Raw genomic sequence first — 25308 nt, 5'->3', positions numbered from 1 at the left:
ATTCTGCTCAAAAGTTCTTCCAAGCTGTGGTGCTAAGCTGAAGCCTCTACTGGTCTCAGGTTGCACCAGCCCAGGGTCTTTTATGACGCAGGTCTGTCAGTAAGCCCAGTCTTTTCTCTGCTAGTGCTGTGTAGGGTTGGCTGGTTCAGTTAGAACGTCAAAGTGGGCTTGTGCAAGTGTCAGTGTGTCTGTACTCGCATTGGAGGGCGCATGTTATCTGAGGCCCACAGGGGAAGCCTCCAGATTTCAGCCAGCTGCCCTGCTATAAACATTTCAGAGTGGAGGAAGAAGACTATGGAGGGGGGAACACGCAAATCTCCATTCAAACTACCTTCGAATATCAACTCTTAGGCTTTCTTAAAGGAACGAGAAGAGGCCAGAGAGGGGTGGACCTTGCCGTGGAGGATAACAAGCACCTTTCCAAGTGTTGTTCGCGCTTCATTTCCTCTCGGCTTGGGAGTAGAGGGCATGCTGCACCAGAGGGGGGGTTCTCAAACAAACTATCTGACCCTGGTGGTTAACTAAAATCAGGCTCTGTGAGGCTTGCTGGAGGAGGGAGGGAACAGCAGTTAGCGTGAGGCCACCGTAGGGCTGCTGCACTGCTAACACACAGCAGCAGCAGGGAAAAAGGGAAGAGATGGCCACAGGAGAAATCACCACTCTACCTGCCACACCTGACGATGGAGGCAGTGGCGGCTTCCCTCCAGGAAACTTTAAGGAGCCCAAGAGGCTGTACTGTAAAAACGGGGGCTACTTCTTGAGGATAAACTCTAATGGAAGCGTGGACGGGATCCGAGAGAAGAACGACCCCCACAGTAAGTGGTTCCAGTCCATTGCACGGCAGACAAAGCTTCTTTATGCTTTATAAGGGCGACAGGGAAGTAACCGGGAAATCATGGAGGACTAAAGTGAATTTAACTGCATGCGTTTATGGCTTCTCCAACATTCAAATCAAATAAGTTTGTCTAGTTCTTGTACATTAGCCTTTGCAAGTGCATTCATGAATGTGGTAAGTGTATATTTTGATCTCATTCAAGTCACCTGGGTGTGTAACACTGCCATACATTAAAAAGGCACTGCTATTACGTCACTTGTAATTCAAATGTCCAGAAATAAAATATGACATAGCTTTCGTGTGAAATGTGTATTAATACATAGACCAACTCTTGAGTTCACATAAGTAAAGGCCATTGATAGTAATTGACGATCTAGGTTTGTGTTTTTATCACTTCAGTATAATATATATTGGAGTGTCATTGATTAGCTTTATAACATGCAACAAGTAATATGTAAGGTTTGCCCTTGACACATTTAAACCACCGCATCACTCACCATCTAGTTGTTTTTTTCTTCAATGTATGTATCTCAGATTACATCAGTAATTGGTAGGAGGAGAAGGGGCCCATGTCGAAGAGGGGGTTTTCATCACAGGAAGCACTGCTCAGTAGATCCTTGGGTGATAAGGGATGGGACTTGGAACAGGTGCACTCAAACAGCTGTCCAAAATCACAAGCAATTAACTACTATGAGTGGAGACGAGAGACAGACATTAGTCATTTCAATTACTGCCCAAAAATTGGCATCATGTGCTTTACAGTACCACTTATCTTTAATCAATAAGGCATATATTCTATAAGTGTATGTAATAACAAATACACTAAACTGGAAGAGAAGCTCATTTTCTGTTATGACCATTCATTCAAATAGAACACTGTTGACGTGCCCATTTGCATTCTCCATATGATTTAAAGCAAGGGATGATGAAATTAACCATGGCTGAAAGAGAAAGTTTCACTTAGAGATGTGATCACGAGACCTATTGCACAGATGTTCAGTAAACTTTCATGCTCCCTTGCACGTAACAACTACTAATTATGTATTCATTCAGAGAGGAATGGATCTTCATGACATTAGTCATTACACAAACCCTAAGTGCATACAGATGCCTCTATATATATATATATATATATATATATATATATATATATATATATATATATATACACACACACGTTTACAATGTACTGTCTTGCCATTTTGCCTTATGAGGCCTGTTTGATAGGAACTCATTTTGTTTTTTGAACTATGCGAAAAATGTGTTATTGAAATATGCTCCGTTGGCACAGCACATGTATTCTTATCTGACTCTACAAAAAGTATTATAATCTGGGTGCTTCTACTCAACCAAATACTTGACTTACAATAAACCACTACTGCAATATAAAAATATTGTTACATCGTAATTTCGTTTTCATATTTTGAGTATCTTGCTTATTTGATGCTTTCTAAAAATATTTTCTCAATATATTTTTGGACCTCTGATATAATATTTGTCTGCTATATCCGTCTCTTTTCAACACCATTAATAACATACACTGACTGTACCAAACATTAAGAACATCTTACTAATATTGAGTTGCATCCCCCCCTTTTTCCCCCAGAACAGCCTCAACTTGTCAGGGCATGGACTCTACAAGGTGTCAAACGTTTCACAGGGATGCTGGCCTATGTTAACTCCAACGCTTCCCACAATTGTGTCAAGGTGGCTGGATGTCCTTTGGGAGATGGAGTATTCTTAATACACACGGGAAACCCAGTTCTTGGCACAAACCGCTGTGCCTGGCACGTACTACCATCGCCGTTCAAAGGCACTGAAATATTTTGTCTTGCCTATTCACCCTCTGAATGGCACACATACACAATCTATGTCTCAAGGCTTAAAAATACTTATTTAACCTGTCTCCTCTCCTTCATCTACACTGATTGAAGTGAATTTAACAAGTGACATCTATAAGGGATCATAGTTATCACCTGGTCAGTCTGTCATGGAAATAGCAGGCGTTCTTAATGTTTTCTACACTCAGTGTATAACATCTATTCTATACTGAACAAAAATGTAAACACAACATGTAAAGTGTTGGTCCCATGTTTCATGAACTGAAATAAAAGATCGCAGAAATGTTCCATATGCACAAAAAGCTTATTTCTCCTAAATTTTGTGCACAAACTTATTTATATCCCTGTTAGTAAGAATTTATCATTTTCCAAGATAATCCATCCACCTGACAGGTGTGGCATATCAATAAGCTGATTAAACAGCATGATCATTATACAGGTGCACCTTCTACTGGGGACAATGAAGGCCACTCAACACAATGCCACAGACGTTTTCAAGATTTGAGGGAGTGTGCAATTGGCATGCTGACTGCAGGAACGTCCACCAGAGCTGTTGCCAGTGAATTGAATGTTCATTTCTCTACCATAAAACGTCGTTTTAGATAATTTGGCAGTATGTCCAACCGGCCTCATAACTGCAGACCACGTTTGACTACGCCAGCCCAGGACCTCCACATCCGGCTTCTTCATCTACGGGATCGTCTGAAACAAGCCACCCGGACAGCTGATGAAACTGAGGAGTATTTCTGTCTGTAATAAAGCTCTTTTGTGGGGAAAAACTCATTCTGATTGGCAGGTCCTGGCTACCATGGCTGCGCCACTGCCCAGTTGTGAAATCCATAGATTAAGGCCTAATAAATTTATTTCAATTGACTGATTTCCTTATATGAGCCTTTATCTCAGTAAAATCGTTGAAATTGTTGCATGTTGCGTTTATACTTTTGTTCAGTATAGAATCAATGGAGTTCACTGTGACACTAAAACATTTTCCCCTCCTCAGTCAAGCTTCAACTCCAGGCGACCTCAGTGGGGGAGGTAGTGATCAAGGGGGTCTCAGCCAACCGTTATCTGGCCATGAATGGAGATGGAAGACTGTTTGGAACGGTGAGTGAGCCTCACCTTCCTTTAAGCAGCACCGTTCACAAGGAAACTCCATTCCATTTGCTTTGATATTGTCATGGTCAACAACTCATGCTTTATTATAACAGGGACAGTATCATGCCTAAGATAAAGTGTTTTAATTAAGTTATGCTGAAAGCAAATATTATGTTGTCATACTGTTACAGGTTTTGTTTTTTCCATTTATGTTATGAGGTTTGACTTTTAGCACATTAGCACGTAGGACACACCGATTGGTGTCACCTCACTAGTCAGCACGTGTTACACCTATGCTGGCTTGTCCATCTTGTTAGAGGGAACGTGTTTCACCTATGCCGTCCCAGGTGCTATTTAACAGTGGCTGGCCCAGTGCTCCAGTTGTCTTGAGAGATGTGTAGGGTTAACACCTTTAGTTTGCGCTTCTGATTTGATTTCTAGACAAACAATCCTTTACCTGATCTTTCCTGTTTTTGTTTTGCTCTACTTTTTGGTTTGCTTCCTGTCTTTAAGCTTGGTGTGGGCTTTAATGTTAGCCTGTTCTTGGGCAAATTTAGTGGACACTCACAATTGGTCTTTTAGGTCCCAGTTGTTGTTGCTAGTCAACTTTCAGTGGACACCCCCATGAGTGTCTTTTTGTTTTAGTTTTTGTCAGTGACTCTTTGTTAGTTTCTCTTTCTGTTTGAGCAACCATTTTTGGTTTTCTTACTGGGGAACATAACAAAATAGGGGTTAGTCCGGAATTTGAACCCAGGACCTCTCGCACCCGAAGCGAGAATTATAGTCCTAGACACCCTGTGTCTGTGGGACGGCTGAGTAATTTAGAGATTCTGTCTTTTTGGCACACTTGTCTCCGGCGAAAAAGCAGGGCAACAATGTTGCCTTTTTAGAATACCAGGGTTTATTCTCAATGTGCCAATTCAGTAGTGGTGGAAAAAGTACCCAATTGTCATACTTGAGTAAAAGTAAAGATACCTTAATAGAAAAGTCACCTAGTAAAATACTACTTGAGTAAAAGTCAAAAAGTATTTGGTTTAAAATATACTTAAGTATCAAAAGTAAATGTAATTTCTAAAATATAGTTAAGTATGAAATAATACATTATTTCAAGTTTCTTATATTAATCAAACCAGACAGCACCATTTCCCCCCAAAAAATGTATTTACGGATAGCCAGGGGCAGTGAGTCCGCCAGATCAGTGGCAGTAGGGATGACCAGGGATGTTCTGTTGATAAGTGTGTGAATTGGACCATTTTCCTGTCCTGCTAAGCATTCAAAATATAACAAGTACTTTTAGGTGTCAGGGAAAATGTATGGAGTAAAAAGTACAATATTTTCTCTAGGAATGTAGTGAAGTAAAAGTAGATGCCTATCGAGTGAATCCTGAAAAGAGAAAGAAACTCCGCAGTGAGGTACAGTATATTCTTGAGCACGGCATTGCACAATATGGTAACAGTCCGTGGAGTTTGCCCTGTATATTAGTACCTAAGGCAGATGGGTCTCTGCGGTTTTGTTCTAATTTTCGGAAACTCCACGCCGTTACAAAGTCGGACTCGTACCCTTTGCTCAGGGTCGAGGTGTGGACCGTGTTGGTGCTGCTAAGTACGTTAGCAAGCTGGATCTGCTGAAGGAATATTGGCAGGCCCCAGCACCCTCAGGATATTGAGTCTGTTCAGGCCTTTCGCAGCTGCCAACCTGACAGTTATCCTGTCAAAGAGCAAAATTGCCTGAGCAACAGTTAAATATCTCGGGAAGGTGGTGGGGCAAGGGAAAGTCCGACCGGTCCTGGTAAAAGTGGAGACCATCAATAACTTCCCAGTGCCAGCTTCTTGCCAGGAACTGTGCTGATTCTTGGGAATGCCTGGCTACGACCAGGCTTTTTGCAAGAACTTTGCCAAGGTTGTTGCGCCACTTACAAATTTGACCAGTCCGAAAGTCGTTTTCTGTTGTAGGAGGCTTTTGAGAAGACAAAGACCCTTTTGGTCTCTGCTCCGGTGCTATCTGCTTGCTCCGGATTTCCAGCTTCTCTTTTGTCTGTACACTGATGTAGGTGCAGGGTCTGTGCTCCGAGAGAAAGACAATAACAATGTTGAGCAGCCTGCGGGGTACTTTTCAAAGAAATTGGCCTCATATCAAAAACACTACTAATGAGAAGGACTTACGAGAAGGAGACGCTCGCTTTGGTACAGGCTCTTCAGCACTTTGAGGTTTATGTATCGGTCTCTGCACCTCTGGTGTATACCAATTATAACCCTTTCGTTTTCCTGAAAATATTATCTATCTTTGTGTAGAATAACATTAGTCGACCAATCAATACAAAAACACAGAAATTGAAACAAGCAATTCTGAAAATCAACCTGCAATAGAGCATGCTGGGAAATATGATAATGATGGGCATGGTTTTGAGTGTTTTACTCTATCACACTCAACTCTGCTTACTAAGACCAAGACTGGAGTAGAAAATAGTACAAATAAAGAAAACCCCGTGAATGAGTAGGTGTTTTTAAACTTTTGACTGGTAGTGTACGTAAATAAGGTTTTTCTGTTTTTAATACATTTGGAAAACAACATTTTTTTTTTTGCTTTGCCATTATGGGGTATTGTGTGTAGATTGAGGATCTTTTTAGAACAAGGCTGTAATGTAACAAAATGTGGAAAAAGTGAATGGGGTCTGAGTACTTTCCGAATGCACTGTATATACAAAAATATGTGGACACCCCTTCAAATTAGTGGATTTGGCTATTTTAGCCATACCTGTTGCTGACAGGTTTTTAAAATGGGGCACACCGCCATGTAATCTCCATAGACACACATTGGCAGTAGAATGTCCTTACTGAAGAGCTCAGTGACTTTCAAAGTGGCACTGTCATAGGATGCCACCTTTCCAACAAGTCAGTTTGTCAAATTTCTGCCGTGGTCAACTGTAAGTGCTGTTATTGGAAACATCTAGGAGCAACAACGGCTCAGCCACGAAGTGGTAGGCCACACAAGCTCACAGAATGGGACCACTGAGTGCTGAACCGCATCCTCGTTTGCAACACACTACCGAGTTCCAAACTGCCTCTGGAAGCAACGTCAACACAACAACTGTTCGTCGGGAGCTTTAGGAAATTAGTTTCCATGGCCGTGCAGCCGCTCACAAGCCTAAGATCACCATGCTGAAGTGGTGTAAAGCTCGCCACCATTGAACTCTGGAGCAGTGGAAACACGTCTCTGGAGTGATGAATCATGCTTCACCATCTGGCAGTCCGACAGACTAATCTGGGTTTTGCGAATGCCAGGAGAACGCTACCTGCCCGAACACATAGTCCCAATTGTAAAGTTTGGTGTCGGAGAAATAATGGTCTGGGTCTGTTTTTCATGGTTCAGGCTAGGCCCCTTAGTTCCATTGAAGATAGATCTTAACACTATATTATTGACACAATGACATTCCAGACAATTCTGTGCTTCCAACTTTTCCCCAACAGTTTGGGGAAGGCCCTTTCCTGTTTCAGCATGACAATGCCCCGTGCACAAAGCGATGTCCATACAGAAATGGTTTGTCGGGATCGGTGTGGAAGAACTTGACTTGCCTGCAGAGCCCTGATCTCAACCCCATCAAACACATTTGGGATGAATTGGAACGCCGACTGTGAGTCAGGCCTAGCCACCCAACATCAGTGCCAGACCTCACTAATGGTCTTGTGGCTGAATGGAAGCAAGTCTCAGCAGCAATGTTTCAACATTGAGTGGAAAGCCTTCCCAGAAGAGTGGAGGCTGTTAAAGCAGCAAAGACCAACTCCATATTAATGCCCATTATTTTGGAATGAGATGTTCAAGCAGGTGTCCACATACTTTTGGTCATGTAGTGTACATGCACAAATATTCCAATAATATAGGTACAGTTTCAAACATTCTCACACCTACCGTTTTAAACTTATCAGATTAGCTAAACTGCTGATGTTAAAATGTAAACACTAATACTCAGGTACTATTTAAAAGGGGGGGCTCTTACAGAGGACCCTCTTTTACCAAAAAGGGTTCTTCAGATAAAAATGCTTTTGTTAGAAAAACGTTTGGAACCCTTTTTTTTTTCCAAGTGTGTGTTAGCAGTGAATGGAGGTACTTCTGGACTACTGTAGAAGTGTAAGCAGCGATGACTGACTTATGTGGTTTCGTGGTTCAGAGGGCTCCTCCACAGTGTATTTAAACCCCAGGAAGTGTTTCCTGTCACTTCCTAATGAGTAACCAGGCTAGCCGCTGGGCACTCACTGGTAGACACATTACAGGCACTGCACCGTCACTGATGTGGTCAATCACTCAGAAGCTGCTCGCAGGGTGAGGGAAAGCTCCAGTTTAGTTGTAGCCTGCTGGAAGTAGGTTGTTATGTGTTTGGGGATTGTATTATTCGTCCTTACTTAGTCCCGCTCACCAGTCTTATGTACAGGGTCACAAGCTGCTGTACAAGCATTGTTCTTTTCACCTCAAATCTCTTTCCCCTAATAATATATCTATTCCCGAGCAAAGTTTCCATGATATCACTGTCATATGTCAATGTTTGGATAGACTATATTCATACAATATATTTAGAAAAGATTAGGTCATGGGGATTGATTTGAGTTAAATATAAATGAATACAGTTACTGTTTCCCTAACCTCTGAATTGAACTTCCTATTGGGTTCTCCCATGCCTGTTGTAAGTGCCACGAAATGCTTCCATGTCAGGTTAGTTAAGGCCATAACAGTTCTCCTTTATAGGTAGCCATGGTTGAATGGAAAACAGGCCCCCTCTTGTTGGATAGGACATGGGCAGAGAATTCAGCTGGCAACATAGATTTGAGACCGATGTGATTGATGTCATCAGGTCTTCCACATTGTGGAAACAGTGTGAGTTTTCCCATTCATACTCATGTAATGAAAAAACGTACATACAGGAAATCTATTATTGAACACGGAATACGGATTTGTCCACTTGAAATTAAGTTACTTCAAAAAGAAATTCACACCTCTTTGGCTTGGCAGAATTTCTGTTGAACTACTCAAGAATATCTTCATTAGTGTGTGACATTAAACAGCAGTTGACTGCTCTGGAGTCTCCACTGAAACAATGGGGGGTATTGAGGTCTGAGGTGTTTTACAGAGTGAATCAACATCAATAAAATGTCAACATTACAAGCTTTTTCTCTTTCTCCACAGAGCATGTAAAAAGGAACTATATTAAATGCTGTCAACATTAAATGGCTTATTTTCATTAAATGTCATAAGGACCGAGACAGAGCTTTGATTAAACATTTTGTTAACATTACAACTGTTAGTATTTCCACGTTCCCCCCTGGTAGCTAGGACCTAGGCTAAGTTATGTACATGACATGAGTTATTGTTTAATATTATGAATAAACATCATTGCCCAAAGCTTGGCACTGGTGAACATTTCCTATTGAACATGGTTTTTAATCCAGGAGTAGATTTATTAATCTGGGTCTGGGAAACCGGACCATTGTGTTTCATTGCATAAGACAAACACAAACAGTGTTTCATTGACATTCATCATTGGTTCAGTATACAATATGAAACTGGATCAATCGTATCCAAGAATAACACAACTGGACCAACAAGTGTATTAAATGAACCTCTAGATATTAAATTCATGTTTTTCCTTCGTTCTCTCTCTCTCTCTTCAGAGACGGACAACAGATGAATGCTACTTCATGGAGAGGTTGGAGAGTAACAACTACAACACCTACCGCTCTCGGAAGTACCCTGACATGTATGTGGCGTTGAAAAGGACTGGCCAGTACAAGTCAGGATCCAAAACTGGACCGGGCCAAAAAGCCATTCTCTTTCTCCCCATGTCAGCCAGACGCTGAGCTGAGCTCACCTTGTCTTACTCATCTTAAAACTCAGCGAGATATGAAAAAGACAGAGCTCACTCATCCTCAGTGACATCATCCCTGTAGTTGGGTTCTTCAACGGCAGGCATTTCAATCAATGGTGAAGGTGCATAAAGTTGGTGGCCCCCATGTATTTTTACATTATTTTTTGCTGGCCCTCCGTGTACTTACAAACACCTAATATGCTAAATTCGCCGTATTGTACAGTGCTCTCCATTTACTATTTTTTTTATATCGGCATTAGTACAGTATACATGATACTAATTCTAGCTCCAAGAAGGCGGCAATTTGAAAAAACTAAAAAGTAGATTGTGCTGATTTATTGGTGCATTGAACCATGTCACGCACTGTAGTTTAAAAACTCTGGATAGTGCTCAAAGAATGTCATATCTGAATTCCTCCATCTTTATGCACCTTCGCCATTCAGCTATATAAATGTGAGTTTAACTAAGGCTGCTTCAAATATTGTATTGTACTTTGATAATTTGCTTATTTTTCTTCATTTACCAATTTTGAAATACATAATTTTAGACAAAAGTGAAATGCCACTTAGTAGTTCTGGGCTTTAAAAAGTAAAGTTTTACTGCACGGCAGTAAAGGTCAGCTTTTATGCCCAGAACTTTACTTGATAAAACCTTCAAATAGAACATTGGGTTGGCAAAGCTAAATCGAGCACACCATTACACTAAACTCATTGCAAGACAAACAGTAGACCTAGTACATATTTTACCTCTCTATCTTAAAATATAAATGAGTTGTTTGATTTTAGAACTTAGTGGCCCTGAGGTTCTTCCCAAACAGAGTTGCCAATTTCTTCAAATTGTGTATTTTTATTAGATTTTTTACAGACGAGGAACATCTTGTGATTTGTGCAAAATGTCCTTTACAGTGGTCATCATCGGTACCATTTGCTACACCCTCCTTCCCTAGTAACAGTTTATAAAAACATATTCCAGTCTGCCATAAATATACACTTCCTAGTATTATGGTAGAACACCAGCCACACACTAATATGACAAGCACTGACGTGCTAGTGCAATTAGTATCGTTGTGCTAAGTAAGGCCGGACCCTGTCCTCAGGCCTTGTGTTTTAGCACCTGCGGCAGCTCCCTGTGGTACAGCTGGTAGAACCTCCCTGAGTAGACAGCTGGCAGCTCCTCCATAGCCAGATCAATCTTGTCAAAGCCCTGGTTTAGGCCGTGAAGCAGGAGGCTGGCTAGGCGGCTAGTGATGGGTGTTGTGGCGTGTGTCTTGGCCAGCTCGGTTAGCTCCAGCCACTCGCAGCGCAGGCACTCCTGGGTGCAGAAGTTGATGTCATGAGTGAGAGGGCTGAGGCGGCAGATGATGTACATGTCGGACATACCAAAAGCACCCGGGTGGTTGTGCTGCTGCCGGATGCTCAGAAGGGACTTGAACTCAGAGCGGACTCCAGTCTCCTCAAAGACCTCTCGGACCGCAGTGGTGCCTTGAAGAGAATGAAGGAAAGGGGAAAAAAAGATGAGAATACATGGATTTTATGTTTGTACTGTTCTTTAAAAAATCTTTGTCAAGAAAACTCCAGTACTGTATATCTATCTGACTGTATGATAATGCTCACAGAATAACTGACCTTTCATTATCAACATTTTTTGTACGATACGCATGCAAGTACAAAAATGGAACATTAAGTCATGAAAATGAAATGGTTAAAAAAATCTATTTTATGTATTTTAGTCACATACGCTGCTTCAGAGGGTGGGTCTATGTATCAAAGCTGCTTCAAAAAGTTAAACAAGTTGAACTTGTAACTAGTAAAAGTTTTATTTGACGTCGTTGTTTTAAGTAAAATTGTTTAGATACTGTTATACTTGAGTGTAGCTCACATGAAGGTCTGAGATGCCTGTTTCTCTGTGTATGGTATACCTTAATGTATTGTGTACAGTCAGTTACTATACAGGATTATGAAGTTGTGGTTGCATCACTCACCAACGTTTTCTCCTGGATCGGAGAGCCCTCCAGGGAACTTCCATGCATTTACTGTCTGAAATAAAGTCACAACAATACATTTTGTATTAGGACTCAAATTTGGGCTGCATTCAAGTATTTTATTTGTGAAAGTGTCCTTCAGCATTAATAAGTATTTTACAACTGTATGTGCATAGGGCCAAATCCAAACTTAAATCCACACTTTCGTAAAATGTGTGCATTGATGTTATAAGTTAGGCACTCAGATCTTCCCTATGAGTTTAATATTCATTTTGATGTGATTGTATGCTATTCTTGAAAAAAATAGAAGCAATTAAGTTTGGTGTTTTCACCACTCTTTAAATATATTTAAAGACAGATCGCTGCTGGTTAAATTATGTAGTTATTGAATACATTTATTGTAGTTTTTGATACATTTTTTATTCAAAATATACTTTTGCTATTGAAAAACAATTGTTTTATTTTTGGAGCTACTTGTTTTACAACAATGTAGGAAAATGTAAGAATAAACTTATCATTTAACAATATACACCATGTTTTGTGTGGTTTACCTAATTGTGCTCTGGCAATGTGGCTGTGATTCTATATATGGGTAATCTGATACAGTCTAGGTATTGAATTCATGTGGAGAGCGTGGCTATGAGCAGATAAGTAAAAAAAGAATAACAACAAAGGGACCGATTAGCAAATAAGAACCATGACTAACTTGCACTCGTAATTCTTAATCGTAAACAACCAATGACTCCTATTGTTCTAAAAACATACATCAACCCATTACACATTACTTCATCAGATTTCAACACGGCAAATTGTATCTTGTTTCAGCCACAAGTCACCTAGCTACAATGCAATTACCCAGCATCCCTTTCATTTGCTGTCTTGGTGCAGGAGTCAGTGATAATGAACCAGAGGGGTTCACTTTCAGGAAACACAACCCCAGAGCGGCTCTGGATGGGCTTAGCCTGCCAAACTTTGCTGATGGCCAAATGCCAGACAGAGTGCATGAGGCCCTCTTCCAGTAAATGACGAGGAGAGAGGAGATTAAAAAAACACTCCTCTCACTTCCCAAACACTAACTGCTCGCTGCTGTTTCCTAAAATAACTAACACGCAAGCACCACTCTTGATATCTATTGTAGTGATTGGGAACACAGATAAATATTCAACCAAAGAGTTGCCACTGAGTGAGGTTTTGATTCTTCCACACTGCAAATTGCTTTAGAAATACAGGGGAATTCTTTGCGTCCACACTTTATTGTAATGTGTGAAATGTTGTGTGGCGTACTCGGCATGGGTTAAGAATGTTTGCTTGAGGTTGCGTAATGTTGTGAGGAGCTATGCTAAGTGAGATGGTGCCGCAGCAGAAGTCAAGGTAAAGTCTGAGAGGGGAATAACTCTCCCCATGGAGAGGGACAGACAGAGGGGCAGCAGACGCCAGGAAAACCGCCTAAATAAAGACATAACGAGACCAATTCATAGCAGTGGGAAGGAAGGAAACAACTACTGCCATTCACCCCTCTGTGTCGATTGGGGATTATGAGATTTAGATGAAGCACATTGAGGTCCAGAGGTTGGACTGTGACTGAAAAGTTGTATTTTTCCATAATATATCTTACAATGGTTTAGCTTTGCTTCCCTAGATAGACACCATTTAGATCACTAGAATACAAGTCGATTTTTCTTCTGCAATGGTGAACTAAAAAACTAAAACTTTTTTTGTTGCCTTATATGGACATTTTAAAAGCAACTGAAGGCAATAAATAATTTATCTGGTAAAAAACAGATTATCTAGAGTCCAAATTTACAACAAAGTGTAAATAGGATATTTTTGGTCATAAAGTCAGTCTCGTCAGTCTTTGCGAGATAATTAGGAAAAAAATGGGATACCGTAACAGTTTTCCTTGGGTTGGGTTTATTTCATCCTGCCCAAAGTAATAATCAATTCGGAGCGCAGCTGCACACGACCCAATTATAATGCCCACGGTCAATTTGGTTTGACATTCAATATCCCTATGGGGGCTAGTTAGGGACCATCAAGTAAATTACACAATGTACATGGGAAAATATTTTTTAAATGTCAATTGCTCTAAATTTCAATGATTTAAAAACCTCAAACACACTATAAATTGTAGAAATTCACATACAAATATTAAAAGCACTTAATGAGACAACTAAAAGGTGTGCAACATGAAAATATTGTCCCATTTACAAAGTGTAATTTATTGATGGTCCCTAACTAGTCCCGTAGATAGGCTATCCAAAGTCAAACCAACAAAAGACCTGGTTAGACTGTTTCAAGTTATCTAGAAGGGTGAGTGACTAACTGTGTACTGTTTTGGCTGAGAGAATGTACAGACGCTTGCCACATGTGAACATACACACAAGAGACACCCACATTAAACCACACACCCAAGACAACTCGTTTGGCTTCAGTCATGGCCGCTGCATTTCATCATGAGAAAGCTAAGTAAAAACGAGGCCAATCAGGAAGTTCAGTCCTCCTTTGTGATAAAATACAGAGAAGCAGTACAATACCTTGTTTTTGTCTTGAACAACGAGAACCTTTCCATTTGACTCATCAACGACTGCACCTTTATAGACAAAATTAAATAAGTTACTAGCCAGGTACACTACAGTAAATACCAACATAACAGCATGATAATGAAAGTGTTATTAAGCAAATTATTCAATCATTGCTGGTGTGTAAGCCAAAGAACTTTGAAGACAGCTTCCAGAAAACTGACTAGAAACCAGTTGGCATTGAGTTGAGCGGTAATTATTGGGTTTGAGAGAACATGAAAGGTTTCATTAAACTGACCCATGTGGAGTGAGCAGTGAGTGGCCTGAGGCTGGACTTTAGCTATGCTGCCAGAGAGAGGGGCCACCACCACAACTCAAAAAACAATCGGAGACTTGAGAGAAATGTTGACTGTATTCTCTGAGGCTACATTTTTAGAGATTTAGACAACAAGAAACCTGCAATAATCATGAAATGATTGCGCTAGCTGTGAATGTGTTATGCTGTACCAACTCTCGCTCTAATTTGGCAAGGAGGACAATCCATTCCCCTATAGTGAGGTAGTACACCGATAATTCTGGACCATCATAAACCACCTTGGCTTGTGATTACAGACTAAAAGGTCTCAATTGTAAAATGGACTTTCCTGATTAAATAAAAGGTGAGATACAGTTTGTGTGACCAAGTTTTCCAAACATCTACTCTGAATTAAGATTCAAAGATGTCTGCAGAAAGAATGGGGTATCAGCTATGACATGAAACCTTGAGTTAGATTTTTTTAAAATTGTGGTTAATGAATTACAGTAAGTGAAGTGAATTAACACCCAGTAACAGAATGACATCATGGGTCTCTGATCTGTACTATACAGAAATGCATAATTATAAATGTCATTATCTTCATGGTGATTTATCCTAAAAATTCTCAGCAAAAAAACAAACGTCCTCTCACTTTCAACTGCGTTCATTTTCAGCAAACTTAACATGTGTAAATATTTGTATGAACGTAACAAGATTCAACAAGAGAAACATAAAATGAACATGTTCCACAGACATGTGACTAACAGAAATGGAATAATGTGTCCCTGAACAAAGGGGAGGTCAAAATAAAAAGTAACAGTCAGTATCTGCTGTGGCCACCAGCTGCATTAAGTACTGCAGTGCATCTCCTCCTCATGCACAGCACCAGATTTGCCAGTTCTTGCTGTGAGATGTTACCCCACTCTTCCACCAAGGCACCTGCAAGTTCCCGGACATTTCTGGGGGGAATGCCCCTAGCCCTCACCCTCCGTTCCAACAGGTCTCAGACGTGCTCAATGGGATTGATATCTGGGCTCTTCGCTGGCCATGGCAGGACACTGACATTCCTGTCTTGCATGAAATCATGCACAGAACAAGGAGTATGGCTGGTGGCATTGTCATGCTGGAGGGTCATGTCAGGATGAACCTGCAGGAAGGGTACCACATGAGGGAGGAGGATGTCTTCCCTGTAACACACAGCGTTGAGATTGCCTGCAATGACAACAAGCTCAGTCCGATGATGCTGTGACACACCACCCCAGACCATGACGGATCCTCCACCTCCAAATCGATCCCGCTCCAGAGTACAGGCCTCGGTGTAACGCTCATTCCATCGACGATAAACTCAAATCCGACCATCGTCCCTGGTGAGACAAAACCGCGACTCATCAGTGAAGAGCACTTTTTGCCAGTCATGTCTGGTCCAGCGACGGTGGGTTTGTGCCCATAGGCGATGTTGTTGCCGGTGAAGTCTGGTGAGGACCTGCCTTACAACAGGCCTACAAGGCCTCAGTCCAGCCTCTCTCAGCCTATTGCTGACAGTCTGAGCACTGATGGAGGGATTGTGCGTTCGTGGTGTAACTTGGGCAGTTGTTGCCATCCTGTACCTGTCCCGCAGGTGTGATGTTCGGATGTACCGATCCTGTGCAGGTGTTGTTACATTGTGGTCTGCCACTGCGAGGACAATCAGCTGTCCGTCCTGTCTCCCTATAGCGCTGTCTTAGGCGTCTCACAGTACGGACATGGCAATTTATTGCCCTGGCCACATCTGCAGTTCTCATGCCTCCTTGCAGCATGCCTAAGGCACATACACGCAGATGAGCAGGGACGCGGGGCATCTTGCTTTTGGTGTTTTTCAGAGTCAGTAGAAAGGCCTCTTTAGTGTCCTAAGTTTTCATAACTGTGACCTTAATTGCCTACCGTCTGTAAGCTGTTAGTGTTTTAACGACCGTTCCACAGGTGCATGTTCATTAATGGTTTATGGTTCATTGAACAAGCATGGGAAACAGTGTTTAAACCCTTTACAATGAAGATCTGTGAAGTTGTTTGGATTTTTACGAATTATCTTTGAAAGACAGGGTCCTGAAAAAGGGACGTTTCTTTTTTTGCCGAGTTTAGGTACAGGTAGAAAAATGTATTATTCTACACCCCGGTTATTATTTTAATGAGCTCCACCCCCAAACAAGATCAAATCTGTGCCATTCACAGACTTACATGTTTCACAAGTTTGGACATCAAATTAAATCAAATTTTATTAGTCACATGCGCCAAATACAACAGGTAGACCTTACAGTGAAATGCTTACTTACGAGCCCCTAACCAACAATGCAGTTTAAAAAAATAAAGATAAGAATAAGAAATTAAAGTAACAAGTAATTAAAGAGCAGCAGTAAAATAACAATAGCTAGACTAAATACAAGGGGGTACTGGTACAGAGTTAATGTGTGGGGGCACCGGTTAGTTGAGGTAATATGTACATGTAGATAGAGTTTTACAAGTGACTATGCATAGATGATAACAACAGAGAGTAGCAGCAGTGTAAAAGAGGGGCGGGCAAGGCAAATATAGAGGTCCTGGAGGGCAGGAAGCTTGGCCCCAGTGATGTACTGGGCCATTCGCACTACCCTCTGTAGTGCCTTGCGGTCAGAGGCCGAGCAGTTGCCACACCAGGCAGTGATGCAACCAGTTAGGATGCTCTCGATGGTGCAGCTGTAGTAGAGTAGAGTTCAAAGTAGAGTAGAGTTCAATACAGTACACTACAGTAAGTTATACTGTACTGACCTATATTTTACTTTTCTGTATTATACTGTGCTGTCCAAACTTATGAAATAGACGTCTAAGATTGGTTCAGATTTGGACTGACCAAATTGCAATGGTCTGTGAGGGGACTGGTTACAGTAAATGGAAAGAGGGGACTCATGGGTAGGTGTCAGTAAGAGCCGGGAGAGGTGACATAAACTGGAGAGAGCGGGGTAGGGGTTTCCAGACGGTTTTCTTTCTGTCGTCTAGTGGTCAAAGCAAGTGTGTGAAAACAGTTATGAGCTGAGCATAACAGTATGCCAGTGGAAGGGAAGACAGTAACAACAGTGGACCAAACTGTGATTTGTGACTACTATGATTTCCCATTGTAGCCAATTCAGTTGCAGTCATTTTGTCACCGATTTTTTGGTAACTCTGATGCCAATTGTTTTATAAAGACTTCCTCATATGCACTCTCCTGTTCTATTGGTTTTAAACTTTAATGAATTGCCTAGCAGCCAAAGGCATTATCCTAGTCATATTAGCAACCCGTGATAGTTGTTGCATCTTTAGATCTCCCCCTTTCTACATTTCTAACCGATATTTCCATCTCTGTCCATGAATCTGCTCCCATGTGCAGTGTGCATTTTAGAACGGTGTTTCCTGCTAATTGTATTTTTGAACACTTGCGCATAGGCCTGCGCCGTATCCCTGGGGACTTTCATTCCTGTCCTGCAGCTCAGTTCAGAAGGACAACTGTATATTTGATGTGTCTGGGTGGTTTAATACATTATCCACAGCATAATTATTAACTTGGACATGCTTAAAGAGATGTTCAATGACTGATTTGTTATTGTTACCCATCTACCATGTTAACCTTAAAAGTTCCCTGGTCTTTGAATCTGTGCTTTGATTTTCAATACTTGACTGAAGGACCTTACAGATGGAAAGGGGACAGAAGAAGAGTGTCATTCCAAAATCATGCCTACCCCTATTATTTCACACATAGTGCGTCCATGTAACTTATGTGATTTGTTAAGCCACATTCTATTCCTGAACTAATTTAGGCTTGCCTAAACAAAGGGTCTGAATACTTATGCAATGACTATATTTTAGTTATGTATTTTTTAAAGATAAATAAAAAATGAATATCCTAAAATGTATTCCACTTTGACATTAGGAGTATTTTGTTTAGATTGTTGACCGTAATGACAATTAAATCCATTTTAATCCCACTTTGTAACAACATTTTATGAAATCCAAGGGGTCTGAATGCTTTTGCAAGGCACTGTATGTGGGTTTTTGGTAAGAGAATGACACTAGGCAATAATTCTTAAATGTACAGAAGGCAAATAATTTCAGCAAAAAACAAAATATAAAATGTTGATATTAGTTGGCAGGGGTCTTTACCTTGATGTATTTCTAATACCTTTTAAGACTGTTGCTGCTAGATGTCGTCTAAGACCCCCTTTCCATCTCTTTGACCAGCAATCAAAGCCTTTGCTTGTATGTATGCCTCACTTTCTCAAAAATATAGCTATCAATTTGACACCAAATTTGATGTGCTCCTACGAACTTCACAGTGCCTTTTACAAGGAATTAACAAGTACAGTCTATAGTGAAACAGAAAGGGTGACTCAGCAATAGTTGTGGAATGTTTGCCATCCCATTCGGCCTAGTGGGAGCAGTCTTTTTTTGACAACTAAATAACTTTTTTTCCAACAGGTTGTGACTAAGACGGCCAACTATTTGCTTCTGTTGACAGCTCCGGGGGGAAGGAAATGGGCCCTTATTTTTCCGTCTGGCGTCTCACCAGGACACCATCTAGTCCTTGAATGAATTTCCCAGATGTGTGGCGAGGGATGGGTTGTCTAATCCTCAACTTGGCCTTCCGTGTGGAAATTGATGTCATCCCCAGCCAACCACATCACAAGAGATTTCCCGGGTACCAGACTAAAAAGTCATCATTAGGTTAGCCTGTGGAGGGGAAAAGTTTCCTCCAAATGCAGACTGGGTCCGTTCGTAAGCTCGGGAATGAGGCAGCAAACCAAGTAATCAACAGAGGGGAATTGTGGGTCATGTAAAATGATTGGCTGCTGCAGTTGACAGCTTGGATACTGATATACTCTATGGGTGAGACTGTTCTTCCGTAGGGTAGGTAGGTGTGGAGTCACTGCACATGCGGGGTGTGTGTGCTACGCCTACGATGAACAAGTGGTCTGACATACAGTTCCGACCAATTATATGGGCACCCTTGTACCTTTATTGAATAATTCCCCATTTCTTCTCAAAAAATAAAATAAATAAATAAATAAATTTTGGTCACTGCTGTGTTATTGGATTTTTAACACCGAAGAACCAATTTTATTTTGGTAGACTTAAGTTCACAATTTTAATTGATAAAATAAAGACAAATGGCACGGACAAAATTATAGTTACCCCAGAGCAAGCACTTGGTTACACAGCCTTTGGCCGAGATAGCTGCAGACAAATGCTTCTTGTAGCCATCAATGAGCTTGCTGCACCTTTCTACTGGAAGTTTGGCCCACTTTTCATCAGCAAACTGCTTTACTTCTTCAATGTTTGTCGGGTGCCCTCCAACTGCTGTTCTCAGCTCTCTCCATAGGTTATGCATGTGATTCAGATCTGTAATCTTGGCTGGTCACTCCAGAACAGTCCAGTATTTCTTCTTGAATCTTTCCTGGGTGGTTTTTGATGTGGGTTTGAGGTCATTGTCCTGCTGGATGACAAACAGCCTTCAATGGAAACAGTTTTTGGACACTGGGTTGAACATTGGACTCCAAAACACCTGATAATCTGCTGATATCATGATGCCTTGCACATTTACACAGGCAGTTAGGAAAGCTAAGGCTAGCTTTTTCAAACAGAAATTTGCATCCTGTAGCACAAACTCAAAAAAGTTCTGGGACACTGTAAAGTCCATGGAGAATAAGAGCACCTTCTCCCAGCTGCCCACTGCACTGAGCCTAGGAAACAATGTCACCACCGATAAATCCACTATAATTGAGAATTTTCAATTAGCATTTTTCTACCGCTGCCCATGCTTGCCACCTGGCTATCCCTACCCCGGTCAACAGCCCTGCACCCCCCACAGCAACTCGCTCAAGCCTCCCCCATTTCTCCTTCACCAAAATCCAGATAGCTGATGATCCGAAAGAGCTGCAAAATCTGGACCCCTACAAATCAGCCGGGCTAGACAATCTGAACCCTCTCTTTCTAAAATGATCTGCCGAAATTGTTGCAACCCCTATTACTAGCCTGTTCAACCTCTCTTTTGTATCGTCTGAGATTCCCATAGATTGGAAGGTTGCCGCGGTCATCCCCCTCTTCAAAGGGGGGGGGGGGGAGACACTCTAGACCCAAACTGCTACAGACCTGTATCTATCCTACCCTGCCTTTCTAAGGTCTTCGAAAGCCAAGTTAACAAACAGATTACCGACCATTTAGAATCCCAGAGTACCTTCTCCGCTATGCAATCTGGTATCAGAGCTGGTTATGGGTGCACCTCAGCCATGCTCAAGGTCCTAAACGATATCATAACCGCCATCGATAAGAGACAATACTGTGCAGCGGTATTCATCGACCTGGCCAAGGCTTTCGACTCTGTCAATCACCACATTCTTATCGGCAGACTCAACAGCCTTGGTTTCTCAAATGACTGCCTCGCCTGGTTCACCAACTACTTCTCTGATAGAGTCCAGTTTGTCAAATCGGAGGGCCTGTTGTTCGGACCTCTGGCAGTCTCTATGGGGGTGCCACAGGGTTCAATTCTCGGGTCGACTTTCTTCTCTGTATTTATTTTTTATATTCTTTATTTAACCAGGTAGGCAAGTTGAGAACAAGTTCTCACTTACAACTGCGACCTGGCCAAGATAAAGCAAAGCAGTTCGACACATAACAACACAGAGTTACACATGGAGTAAAACAAACATACAGTCAATAATACAGTAAAAAATAAGTCTATATACAATGTGAGCAAATGAGGTGAGATAAGGGAGGTAAAGGCAATAAATAGGCCATGGTGGCGAAGTAAATACAATATAGCAATTAAAACACTGGAATGGTAGATTTGACAGTAGATGATGAGTGTGCAAAGTAGAAATACTGGGGTGCAAAGTAGAAAAATAAATAAATAAATACAATAGGGGAAGAGGTAGTTGTTTGGGCTATTTATAGATGGGCTATGTACAGGTGCAGTGATCTGTGAGCTGCTCTGACAGCTGGTGCTTAAAGCTAGTGAGGAGATAAGTGTTTCCAGTTTCAGAGATTTTTGTAGTTCGTTCCAGTCATTGGCAGCAGAGAACTGTAAGGAAAGGTGGCCAAAAGAGAAATTGGCTTTGGGGGTGACAAGTGAGATATACCTGCTGGAACGCGTGCTACGGGTGGGTGCAGCTAAGGTGACCAGCGAGCAGAGATAAGGCGGGACTTTATCTAGCAGGGTCTTGTAGATGACCTGGAGCCAGTGGGTTTGGCGACGAGTATGACGCGAGGGCCAGCCAACGAGAGCGTACAGGTCGCAGTGGTGGGTAGTATATGGGGCTTTGGTGACAAAACGGATGGCACTGTGATAGACTGCATCCAATTTGTTGAGTAGGGTGTTGGAGGCTATTTTGTAAATGACATCGCCAAAGTCGAGGATCGGAAAGATGGTCAGTTTTACGAGCGTATGTTTGGCAGCATGGGTGAACGATGTTTTGTTGCGAAATAGGAAGCCAATTCTAGATTTAACTTTGGATTGGAGATATTTTATGTGAGTCTGGAAGAAGAGTTTACAGTCTAACCAGACACCTAGGTATTTGTAGTTGTCCACATATTCTAAGTGAGAGTCCAGAGTAGTGATGCTGGACGGGCATGCAGGTGCAGGCAGCGATCGGTTGAAGAGCATGACTCGGTTCAACCCAGTGTCCAAAAACAATCTTGGTTTTCCAGCAGGACAAAGACAGAAAACCTACATAACATTCCTGGGTGCTTTTTTCAAGAACAAGACTGTTCTGGAGTGGCCAGAGAAGAGTCCCGATCTGAATCACATCCATATGGCGAGAGCTGAATTTTTTTAATTGAACCTTTATTTAACTAGGCAAGTCAGTTAAGAACAAATTATTATTTAGAATGACAGCCTACCGGGGAACTGCCTTGTTCAGGGGCAGAACGACAGATTTTTTAACCTGTCAGCTCTGGGATTCGATCCAGCAACCTTTCGGTTACTGGTCCAACGCTCTAACCACTAGGCTACCTGCTGCCCCACAGCAGATGGTGGGGAGCACCCCTCAAACATTGAACATTTAGAGCAGTTTGGTGCTGAAGAGTGGGCCAAATTGCCAGTAGAAAGGTATATGATTTCATGTAGCCCCATGAAATTAGTCTCAATAACTCAATGCATGCACACACTCCTATTGAATATGCATTGACCTGTATTGTGGATAGGCCTAGGCTACATCTTGATTTACCCAGTTTATAAAAGAGATTTAACATTCAAGTAAATTACCATTATTTTGTTATGTAGTTAGATTGTTTTTTTACCAAAGTCAAATTGATTGTATGACTGTATAATTGATTCACTAATGCATACATGGCTGTCTCAGAACATTTTGAAGGTAAAACAATTAAAATGCAAGGATATTAAACTCAAAAGATTCCCAACGATTGAAAAGAGCAGTAGCACTGCATCAAGTGCCATTGTGACTTTGGCTAATATGCCTTTCTTTCGCCGTGGTATCGTTTTAGTATAGAGTATCGTGATGGTATCGCGTATTGTGATAGTAAACCTGTATTCGGTGTTAAAGTCCAAATTCTGGTATCATGAGAACACTAACACACAATAGGCGGATCTTCTCACGGTTCAATTGCTGTTTAAGTGAGGTAACGAAGGAACCATCAAAGTACTTAAGTAAAAATACTGGAAAGTACTAAAGTTGTTTTTAGGGGTTATTTGTACTTTACTATTTATATTTTATACAATTTTTACTTCACTACATCCCTAAAGAAAATAATGTACTTTTTACTCCATACATTTTCCCTGACACCCAAAAGTATTCATTACATTTTGGATGCTTAGCAGGACAGGAAAATGGTCTAATTCATACACTTAACAAGAGAACATCCCTGGTCAAAACACATGGTTCGTTTGTAAATTATATCTGAGTGTTGGAGCGTGCCCCTGGCTATCCGTAAATTAAACAAAACAAGAAAATTGTGCCGTTGGGTTTGCTTAATAAGGAATTTGAAATGATTTATACGTGTACTTTTGATCAAGTATATTTTTAGCAATTACATTTACTTTTGATACTTAAGTATATTTAAAACCAAATACTTTTAGACTTTTACTCAGGTAGTACTTTACTGGGTGACATTCATTTGAGTCATTTTCTATTAAGGTATCTTTACTCGTACTCAAATAAGACAATTAGTTACTTTTTCCACCACTGGGAACTATGTGCGTTGTGTTGGTACAAATACTCTTCATCAGTACAAAAACTCTTCAATTTGTGGAAGAAATAAATGGTGGGGTATTCAAAGTCACTGTTGGAAACATGCCATCAGACCATGTGCACCAGGTTTTGGCCATCCTCTTTCCACAGACATGTTCTGACATGCTTGCATCCACTTTTGGGGAGGAATAAAGTCAACAGCATGCCACCTGGTGGTTGACTGGTGGTGATTTAAAAAAATCTGCCATCAAAATGTTCTCTATCACAGACATTGTTTGCAACTCAAACACAAACTAGATTTGTAGTGCATCCAGTGACAAGTGGAAATAACTGATGGTTTGCCTTACCTGTATTTTTACACAAGTAAGGCATGAGAGTGTGTGCAGAAGGCTTCAAGAAACCTGAAGCACACCGTACCTAGAGGTCTGAACCTAACACCTGATCCTGAGCAGTATGAATCTGTGATATAGGTCAGGACAGTAGACCTGGGGTACCTGCCACTCCAATCTGATGAGTAGCAAACCCAGGCAGCCTGCTCTGCCCATCTCCCAGCCACAGAGCCAGAATGGCTTGGTCCTGTTTGGCGTGATGGTAGGTGAAGCCATGAGCAGAAGCTGCCGCGGCACAGCGGCTCAAAGAGATGGGCACATGAAGCCAGACTGCCACCCGGCCCTCTGTCCTCCACTGAGCCAAAGAGTCTGAAAAACAAACAAAACATCAGTCGGAGGGTGTTAATGAGCATGTCTGACTAGATTCATCATTCAATGTCCGTGTAGATTTATCAAAGTCTAATATTCATTAGAATTAATCTGATTCAGAATTATTTGTATTAGTTTTTAACAAGTGCCACTGAGTCATTGATTGTTTCCCCTACTGCTGGTACTGTGCATCATGACTTATTAACCAGGATGTGTGCCCTCTTTGGCCCTCAAACTAGCTGGGCTATAAGGCAATATGCATTGTTTCATGCATTTTCAAGGTTCTTGCATGTCATGCATGTTTGCTTCTTTTCTGTCCAAGTCAAGAAGGTGCCTGCATGCAATGTCTAACGTTACACATTCAGTGTCTACACCAATGACCTATCTATCTATCTATCTATCTATCTATCTATCTATCTATCTATCTATCTATCTATCTATCTATACTAACCTCGCAGTAGATTACTAAATACTCCTTCGCTGATATCCGACGGGAAATCACTGTCACCGATGTTCACTGTCACTCCGCCGAATCTGTCCACTTTCCCAGTCAAAACATGGGCATTTGTCCCATGCTCATTCTGTAGTTGTAACACGCTTGCTGAGCATGTGAATGCTCGAACATCCCTCATTGACACTGTATGTGCGTATGCGAGGCGCGTTTGATTTGAAAGCGCGTTTCTTACAAGAGGTAATAGTTTGCGAGTAAGCGTTGCCATGTTACCAAAACCTTTAAATATATTTAAATGAAAACGCGTCCGTGAAATATGAATTTACTCGCCGGTTACATAAAAGTCAACACTGAAGTTGCATAAACACCGTAATACACTAGTACTTCGAATTTATTTGGACATATTTGCTACATGCTGTGTTTTTGTAAGTAGCTAACAACTAAAAGCATACCATACATAGCTATATAATATATATTTCAATACATCGTTCGTTTTTTCGCAAAATTGTAAACAGAGTGGCTAAGCAGCATTTACTGCGTCATTTAGCTAT

At 41.3% G+C, this 25308-nt stretch overlaps 2 protein-coding genes across 3 annotated transcripts; one reads left to right on the top strand and one right to left on the bottom strand.

The window, feature by feature from the left end:
• Positions 1-115: 115 nt before the first annotated feature.
• Positions 116-12133, top strand: LOC129827931 (fibroblast growth factor 2-like). Its single transcript, XM_055889223.1, has 3 exons — positions 116-815; positions 3677-3780; positions 9432-12133. The coding sequence occupies exons 1-3, from the start codon at positions 638-640 to the stop codon at positions 9615-9617; spliced, it is 468 nt and encodes a 155-aa protein (XP_055745198.1). The 5' UTR covers positions 116-637; the 3' UTR covers positions 9618-12133.
• LOC129827928 (nucleoside diphosphate-linked moiety X motif 6-like) lies at positions 10452-25293 on the bottom strand. Of its 2 annotated transcripts, XM_055889220.1 has the most exons (5): positions 24758-25293; positions 24103-24306; positions 14141-14196; positions 11607-11661; positions 10452-11106 (listed from the first exon to the last, which is right to left on the bottom strand). In XM_055889220.1, the coding sequence occupies exons 1-5, from the start codon at positions 25023-25025 to the stop codon at positions 10718-10720; spliced, it is 972 nt and encodes a 323-aa protein (XP_055745195.1). In that variant the 5' UTR covers positions 25026-25293; the 3' UTR covers positions 10452-10717. The 2 variants fall into 2 exon arrangements, with proteins under 2 accessions (XP_055745195.1, XP_055745196.1); XM_055889221.1 differs by lacking the exons at positions 24103-24306; positions 24758-25293 and adding an exon at positions 19599-19896.
• Between the last annotated feature and the right edge of the window lie 15 nt (positions 25294-25308).

The sequence above is a fragment of the Salvelinus fontinalis genome, chromosome 29 (genome assembly GCF_029448725.1).
Source record: "Salvelinus fontinalis isolate EN_2023a chromosome 29, ASM2944872v1, whole genome shotgun sequence".
Lineage (NCBI taxonomy): Eukaryota > Metazoa > Chordata > Actinopteri > Salmoniformes > Salmonidae > Salvelinus > Salvelinus fontinalis.
Note: the sequence above shows the minus strand (reverse complement) of the source record. Positions and strands in the feature narration are given on the sequence as shown.

Coding starts and splice junctions, on each gene's coding strand:
- LOC129827931 (XM_055889223.1), top strand. CDS start 638: ATGGCCACAGGAGAAATCACCACTCTACCTGCCACACCTGACGATGGA. Junction 816..3,676: donor AGAGAAGAACGACCCCCACA/GTAAGTGGTTCC, acceptor TCCCCTCCTCAG/TCAAGCTTCAACTCCAGGCG. Junction 3,781..9,431: donor ATGGAAGACTGTTTGGAACG/GTGAGTGAGCCT, acceptor CTCTCTCTTCAG/AGACGGACAACAGATGAATG.
- LOC129827928 (XM_055889220.1), bottom strand. CDS start 25,025: ATGGCAACGCTTACTCGCAAACTATTACCTCTTGTAAGAAACGCGCTT. Junction 11,662..14,140: donor TTGTTCAAGACAAAAACAAG/GTATTGTACTGC, acceptor ACTTTATTTCAG/ACAGTAAATGCATGGAAGTT. Junction 11,107..11,606: donor CGATCCAGGAGAAAACGTTG/GTGAGTGATGCA, acceptor ATTCTCTTCAAG/GCACCACTGCGGTCCGAGAG.